At 38.2% G+C, this 8,110-nt stretch overlaps 1 protein-coding gene across 2 annotated transcripts; it reads right to left on the bottom strand.

Moving 5' to 3' along the window:
* Nucleotides 1–446: 446 nt before the first annotated feature.
* On the bottom strand, nt 447–7,228 carry UPP (uracil phosphoribosyltransferase). 2 transcript variants are annotated; one of them, XM_008787289.6, is made up of 12 exons: nt 6,936–7,228; nt 6,706–6,795; nt 6,524–6,602; nt 5,780–5,838; nt 5,204–5,281; nt 4,975–5,056; nt 4,489–4,537; nt 2,824–2,885; nt 1,190–1,257; nt 1,045–1,100; nt 922–969; nt 447–747 (listed from the first exon to the last, which is right to left on the bottom strand). In XM_008787289.6, exons 1-12 carry the CDS (start codon nt 7,068–7,070, stop codon nt 696–698), a joined length of 858 nt encoding a protein of 285 aa, XP_008785511.3. In that variant the 5' UTR covers nt 7,071–7,228; the 3' UTR covers nt 447–695. The 2 variants fall into 2 exon arrangements, with proteins under 2 accessions (XP_008785511.3, XP_088559835.2); XM_088703709.2 differs by having other exon boundaries at nt 6,887–6,988.
* Nucleotides 7,229–8,110: the final 882 nt, after the last annotated feature.

The following is an 8,110-nucleotide window of genomic DNA, read 5'->3' as shown; positions in this document are numbered from 1 at the left end:
TCTCAAATAATTGAAATATTAATCCGCCTACATAAAGCTCAAAGCGACCAATGGATCATCCGCGTTTGCTTTGACATAGCAGCAAATCAACAATGGAGGAGATCTGTCACGTCTTCACCCGTCTATAAAAAAAATTTGATTAACATTCACGATGTCATGCAACCAATTCTTGCACCTCTTCCCCCTAATCCTTAGAACTCTCTTCCCCCTAAATTTACCACATTTTGATGTTGACATTAGCTGTTCACGAATAATGAAATAGTTATTATAACTTTCTTGGTTATAGTAAGGAGATTTGCCTTTATACATGCATCCTTCTATTTTGGAAACCTAAAAATGATATTGCTTCAAAAAAAAGAGAGAGAAACATAAAATGGTACCATATGACAAGCAAACCACCATGCAGAAAATTTATGAATCTCCAAAGCACCTAAAACATCTGATCATCTCATAAATGGCAATTGAGGGATCTCATTCCAAGGTACGAGAAGTAACTTTTTACATGCCACCTTAAGAGGCAATTGGGGGTGAAGGAATCAACTAACACTACAGGTAACCAGCAAAAACCATCACAGACAGATTCTGCGAAATGCTCAGCATAAAAATCTGGCAGAAACCATACAAATGCAACTGAATTTGAAGGTTTCTTCGATATTTTGGAGAGAAAATAAGTGGAAACGAAGGCATGCCAAGTTTCAGGTACCAAAGCTGCGGTCTCCTGCATCTCCCAACCCCGGGACAATGAACCTGAACATGGATAGATGGTAAGATGTTAATGCAAGACAAATTTTATCCATTGTGTGTGTCGATGCGAGCATAAAACATGCTTCTCTACATGGGAAGCCTATTTTTCATGCTGTGTGTGCAAGCATATGTTCATGTGCTTTGTCATGCATGTATACTGATCAGAGATGACTATACCCTTTCTCATTCACCACTGGATCTATTATTCCCGCATATACACGAAGCCTGAAAACAAAACCAGCATCCAGTTTGATAAACGAGTCCAGAATAGTGGGACAAGCAGATATATATTTGCCTTACCCTGGGAACTTTTTGCTGAGCTTCTGCAATGCTGGAGGGGCAGCAACAGCAGATATCTAGTGCCAAATGGTGATTTGTCTAACGAAATAAGAGACAGAGGATAAAATATGTAGTAGTGGTTGGAAGGATGTTTTCGTGCACTTACAACTTTTATTTGCTTGCCATCAACTCCACGATCCTTCAGCAGGTCGATAGCTGCAACTATGGTGCCACCTGCAATTCAGGAAGACATTAACGTTAGCATTAGATCACTAAACAAGCACTTTGCACCCATTCTAGGAACTTGTCTTTTGTGAGCCGATGTATGGATATGCTGGTTGGATCCAAATGTGGAACGAACTAACTTAGACTCTGCATTGCATAATGTTATCACTGCTCCATGTAAGTAAAAAATTATTTTCTGTAATTGTCATGCTGACAGAAAAAATAACTTACACATAGGCTATTCAATATCTGGGTCCACCTAGCAGTGCTCAATTTTTAAAGAGGTGCAAGCAGGTTTTCGCATTTTATGTTCTATACCCCATTTTCAAAGGCTAAATCTACTGTTATTAAAAGAAAATATAGGTTCCAAATCCGAGCCCATTTGATCAAAAGGACTTGCTTATAACGGTAATGATCAAGATCATCTTGATGATCAACCATACATATCGAAAAAATAACAAGTTCAAGAATGCATAAACAAAAGACAAGCATTCCCAGGGGGTCCACTTCTGCTCCTCTTTAACGATACCATCAAAAGTTCTCATCACTCAACCAAAAGAGATTGCTGTATTCTTAAATCTCTGTCTTTTTATATTTCTTTCCTTGAAAAGTTTGAACTTATAAATTTACAACATTGAATTGTTTAAGACCCAAAAGCAAGCTATATTTGATTTTGAGGAGCGGAAACATTTTGAAGCATTGCCAGCCTATCAAATCACAAAACAATGAAATGAAGTATCCTAACAAAATGTTCATGGCATATAATTTTCTAATTATGAGTCATGATTGCTTCTGGCTATCATTATGATGATTCTACAAATAAACGTTCTATCCAGAAAATTGCATTTTTAATATAATATCAATCGCTTAAATCAAGCCAGGCATGTTTTGAATACTTACTGGACTATTTAGCAAAAAGTTTTCAAAAGAAAAAGGGAAATAAAGAAACTGCTCTTTTCTGATTCGATGAAGCTTGCCATGAATGAGGATTGGATTTTTAATTAGAGCAAAAGGTCATGGAGGCTCGACCGACTGATCCCAAATGGCTAGTACAGGTCTTGTCGTTCATGATTATCATTCTTTTTCCACAGATTTGCCAAAATTTACATGTTTGGCTATTAGCCTATAGATGCCAATCAATAGGTCTATAGATAGTAGTGGTTTAACTAAATAAAAATAATGTTAAGGATTCAAGTCCGGATTACATGCCCTTACAACACAAAACCTCAGAGACAAATGTAATTTGCACCTATTGAACTACCAAGGAAATTATAATAAATTGGTTTTAGTTGATGCAGCAAAACATAACTTTGAAAAGGTTCCAGAATGCATGCTATATTGAGAGCAAAGGGAACAAATTATACATAAAGAGTGTGTGCTACTAGCCAAAGTATATTAGTTTAGATAGAAGTAAAACAATCTAAATGAGTGTTTCTAAGTGGATCTCAGCATCAGAAACAAGAAAAGATACCACCAAACTAGAATCAAAATGTAATGGTTCTAATGGAAATTGCCATGATAAAATATTTCAACCAGAATATGTAGAAAGCATATACATCAGTAAGAAAAAATTACCAGTTGCGAGCATAGGGTCTACAACAAGTACACGAGATCCCTCTGGAAATTTATCAGGTAACCTGCAGTAAACAATGAAGGATAAGTAGACCAACCTGAATCCAGTTCACAAGTTAGTAATAATATATACCATAATTATTTGCAAGACCGCCTATTGCCAAATGCGTCTGGAGATCATATGTGCATGATTCTACTACGCTACACGAAGGAAAACAGGAAATGAATAACTAAATAAAACAGGCATGATGAGGAAACTCAGCAGTTTCTTTCTAAAAAATGCAGGCAACCTGACATATTTTTACGATAGAAGAAGAGCAGATTATTCAGTCTACTTAACAATGGATATATATATATATAGATATATATATATATATATATATATATCACAAAGTACAATAGATGAATGAATCAACAACCAACAAGCCTTGTTCATTTATTTTACCATTTATTTTATCCCTAAAATGCCATTTCTTCAACTATCTCGAGCTTCCCTAATCCTTAAACCATGACTTGCACTCAGGTCTTTCCCTCTGCTCAACCCAGCTGGTGCCGATGACTGGGTTGACTGGAGCATGGACAGGTCTCCTAGTGGCATTGACAGTTTGGAGCTGAGTGAATATGGCTGGACAGTGATTCTTCTACCGTAGTGGCCTGGCTGTCAACTGATGCTACCTCTCTCCATCCTTGTCTTCCTTCACAAGCTCCTCCCTTCACTGAGTCACTATTAGGCCTCCCACATTTTCAGAGAGGGCAATGACCAAGTGGACTTCCCGGCTAATATGGGTTCTCAGCCTCCTGTGCAGCAGGTTTGGTTTGATAGTTTTCCTTGGGTTCTATTGCACCTGACATATGCCAACTAGGTTGGACGTTTTTATTGGCTGTAATTTTCCTTCTTTCTCTGAACCTTGCCCCTTCACTACAAAACCCAAAAAAAAGAAAAGAAAAGCTACCCTTCTGATTGCAAAGCTGTTGCATGAAGGTTTTGCTCAAGTCTCCCCATTTAATGTAATTTCACACCATCATAACATAAAAGAACAAATTTGACACACTTAGGGAAGTGTGTCAACCAAATGATGATGGCCAAGGGCTTGGGCAAGGTTTTGCTAAATCACATGCGTAATTAATAAACAGCTCTATGCTAACTAGTTCTCAAGCTTCAAGGCATTCTAGTGCCACCACTGAAACAAATATAAGCATTTGCAAATAAGAATATGTCCTGACTCAGCAAAACAAGATAATGGAGCTATGACCAATTAGATAAAGTGAAATTGTTGTGATGGTATTCTGGTAGAAATTATATTTAGACTAGAAAAGCAAGCAAGAATGCACCTGTTAACAAAATGCAAACAAGAATACCAATTGATAGCAATTGGAAGAAATAATAGCAAAAGAGAGTTTTGCACAAAGTTAAACTAGGAAATATGCTAATAAGCCAATCTTTTTACAACAATAAGGGAAGCTTATTCCAAGATGAACTCAAAGAAGTCAGCCAACGAAAATTTCAACCCTTCCACGACCTCTACCCTTGTATCATGGATAAGTGCACTCAAGTTACTAGGCGTTCAAGCCTTGAACTTTCCAAGTGTCACCACTAGAACTAGACCACATATAAACATTTCGATACTTTGCAATATAAAAGAAAAGGCATGGAAAATATGCTCTTACTTGTTCAGATATATGGATGGCTGTAGCGTTTCCTCATCCCTACGCATGCCTTCATTTGCAAAAAGAAGAAAACATTACACGATTATGAAACAGAGGAGGTTTCAAATTCTAGTTTGTATACTATTTTCATCATCATAACCATCAACCTGACTATCAGCCAATGTTCAGTAGCTTTCTGATTTAAACCGATATCGCATGGAACATCTTTCTTTCAGAATAATTGAACAAAAAACAAAACTAAGACTGGCATTTCAAAGGAGTCCAAGTCCAAATCCAGTTTACTTAAATCCTAAAACCTGATATCATCACTCGTAAAGAATTCCTAGATAGCAAGTATAGATGTTTATCATGATCAATATGCATATGCCAAAAATTGTATTGTAGAACATTAATCTAGAGAACGATAAGTGTCTTTTAACACCAAATACATGAAGCCATCATAATATTAGAAGCCTGAACAAATCCAGATGAAGGACTTTTCCTTACCCAGGTGGTAAGTTTTTGTTGCTGGCAAAACTGATGGAGCATGCTCGGCTAGCACAAGACCAGCTCTCAAGATGGGAATGATCTAAACAAAATAAGTATAAGAGAATGCTAAATAAATGAACTATGAATGGCAAGGAATAACACAAAAATAAGGAATAAGCCTATCATATTCTTATTTCTAAAAAATTATCTAAAACCTGAGATATAATTTAAAGAAAAAAAAACAGACCACCACAGGCTCACGTGGATCGATAAATTCAACAGCAGCAGGACCAATGGGTGACTGGATCTCTCCCGTGATTGTAGGCTGCAAGGAGAAAAAGTCAGTTGTCAAAGTCTGAACATAAAAGCATTGTTAGAAAGGATAGGAGATGGAAGGCCAAGGACCTATAATATGCTATTTCCTACAATAGATGCTTGCAAACAGAAAGACCCATTTGACATGAAAGAAGTTTGAGTTCAGGAGGTGCAATGCAAGAGTCTTTTTTACAAAACATCAAATCAGTGTGGATCTTTAGCAATACAGTCTAGCCATGAGGGCAGTCAATATGATGGCCAATCTCCTCTTGCAAAGTGGCAAAAACATTGTTTGTTTTTCAATGATTTTTGCATGATAAATTATGGTGGCATGCAAAAGCTAATATATTGATGCTAATGACTGGAGTACGTAAACCTGGTTGAGCATTTAGAACTGTCCCATACTTGATACTTTAAATGATAAGTACACGCCATGTGTTTGGAGTACAAGTCTTCACACAAAGTATGAAATGAGTGCAACCAGAAGGTCTTTGAGAAGCATACTTACCAACCAATCTCTTGAAGCTTCATATATCAGTAATCTCCCAAGTTCAGCCATGGCACTCTCTACAATGAATTGACAGCAATTAAAAGATATATTTAAAACAAATATTATATTCAGGACGCGCACCCCATGAAATTACACAAATGAACACTGTGGTGCCTTTGGTTCTAATTGTTTTGTGCTATATATCATGCAGTATACATTACCATGCAGCAAATTTCAAGCAAACTCTTTATGAGTCAGCTTGCATGCAGAAATCAGTAAAGCATTACTGAAAGTAAAACTAGCAGCTGGGATAGCAGATAAAAGATAGATAAAAAAATGTCAAGGGATTAGTGACAGAGTCAAGGATGATTGTAGCCTATTCTTCCCATAGATACAATGCTCATAAATTGTGGTTTCTATATACTATGTGCTAATATGCATTGATTCATATAAGTACAGTTAGACACACACAACTTGCAATAAGTTTATTACTGTGCGGAAACAGAGAATCACATCTATCAAGAAACTGACAAATGTTTTGCATGTATCCAATGCGACCAAATAACCCACTTGTAGGTTTCCAAATGAGAAACTTTAAATCCAAATAGATGTATATTCTGCATGAAAGAAACAACTTTTAACCCTTCATTGGTGCCAGGATTCTGTATGGCCAATCCATTGCAAAAATAATCAAGCAATTCCCTTTCCTAATGGGCTCCGAAGGAATAAAACAACGAGACTACAAGGAGGAAAACTACTCACTGAAGATGGCACACGGGGTCTGCTCGTTTCTGAGAACAGAGATCCAGTGCTTGATCAATGGATGTGGCGGAACCATCACCTACACCCCAATACGATCAGAAAACAATAAGAAAAAGAGCAAAAAAGAAGAAATCTCCAACAAAAAGAACCGATCAAAACGGCATTAAGAGCGCGACACCTACCAGCATCCTCTCATCCGAGACGGCATTCTCCCCCATCGCCGTGCCCGATCCCGCGACGAAGCAGCTCGAGCGACGCCTCCCGATCGAAATCTAGGATTTTGCGGATGAGAGAAAGAGTAAAGAAGAGGACACCAGGGTTTTAGAGAGAGAGACAGAGAGGGTTTCACAAAGGCAACGTCACCTTTGAAAGAGCTAGGGTTTTAGAACGCGAGTGGGAGCGGAGACGTTACCTTCGGGAAGGGTTTTATAGAGGAGGGAAGGGAGAGGAGAGCGGCACTTCGGGCGTTTCGGCATGAATGTAACAGCGAAAGATCCGGTGGCGTATCGGGAGGGCGCGGTAGCGGAATCCGAGTGGCGGCAGCCATGAATAAAGGATTCGGCGATTCGGCGAAGGGGAGGAGAGAGGACCAAGGAGACGAGTGGCTTAGCTGGCAGCGGGTGTGGTAAGTGGCGTTGCGAATCTTTTTGGAGGGTAGCGGAGGGAGGTATTGAATTCCCGCAACGGAAGCTGGGGAGTGTAGCAGATAATAATAAGGTAAAAGTTAGCCGCTTTTAGCTACAGTCCACGATGAGCTAACAAAAAACTTCGTGATTGGAGTTGCTCGGAGCGCAAACTCGCGAAAGGCACGTGCGAGGTCGCCCGGATGGGCAGATGGTCCTATGGCATAACTTGCAGGCCCGCAAAAAATGGACGACTACAATCTCTGATGATGTGGTCGAATCCTGACCAATGATGTAGGATGAACCACACTGAACAATCTTATATCACTCTTAAAACAATCCGTTAAAATATTTCCTCTATTTTCAAAGTAACTATCACGTGATGCACGAGGGATGATTAAATTATCTCCAGAAGATAGGAGGTTTTTAAACATTTGTTTATAAATATTGTTATTGACAAGATATACCATTTCATTATTGAATTCTGTACCTATGGCATTCTGTTAGGTTTGGAGATCGATTCGGCATACCAAGTATTAGCATGACCTCCTACTATGTATGGATACCAAAGCACTATGGTATGACTATATAATTTAGTTTGGTATGGCATACTATAACCGTCAAAGTATATTATTTCCTCCTTCATATTTGTTGTCAAAATCATCTTTTGAACCTCCACCTTTAAGTCTAGCGTTGTGGTGCGAATTTGAAGTTTTAGAGTTCAGATCCTCTATAAGTTTTGCTCTCAAACTTGATAGTCAATTTATGATTACAACTATCCATGTACTGCAAGGATTGCTGTCTCATATATATAATCTCAGGATTCTTTGCAATGTGTCTTTTGCATTGCATCAACACAATTACTCGGATCGTGACAACTAGTGACAACTATCCATCTCTAAGATAGATAATACTATAGCTATCTAGCATTATATAGTATTCTGCAATAAACTCTCTCATATAT

Source organism: Phoenix dactylifera, chromosome 8, assembly GCF_051530095.1.
Source record: "Phoenix dactylifera cultivar Ajwa chromosome 8, Ajwa_hap1_PhDact_Kaust_v1.1, whole genome shotgun sequence".
Lineage (NCBI taxonomy): Eukaryota > Viridiplantae > Streptophyta > Magnoliopsida > Arecales > Arecaceae > Phoenix > Phoenix dactylifera.
This window is presented reverse-complemented; position numbering and strand designations above follow the sequence as displayed.

Coding starts and splice junctions, on each gene's coding strand:
- UPP (XM_008787289.6), bottom strand. CDS start 7,070: ATGGCTGCCGCCACTCGGATTCCGCTACCGCGCCCTCCCGATACGCCA. Junction 5,282..5,779: donor AAGCTTCAAGAGATTGGTTG/GTAAGTATGCTT, acceptor TTCTCCTTGCAG/CCTACAATCACGGGAGAGAT. Junction 4,538..4,974: donor AACAAAAACTTACCACCTGG/GTAAGGAAAAGT, acceptor TTGCAAATGAAG/GCATGCGTAGGGATGAGGAA.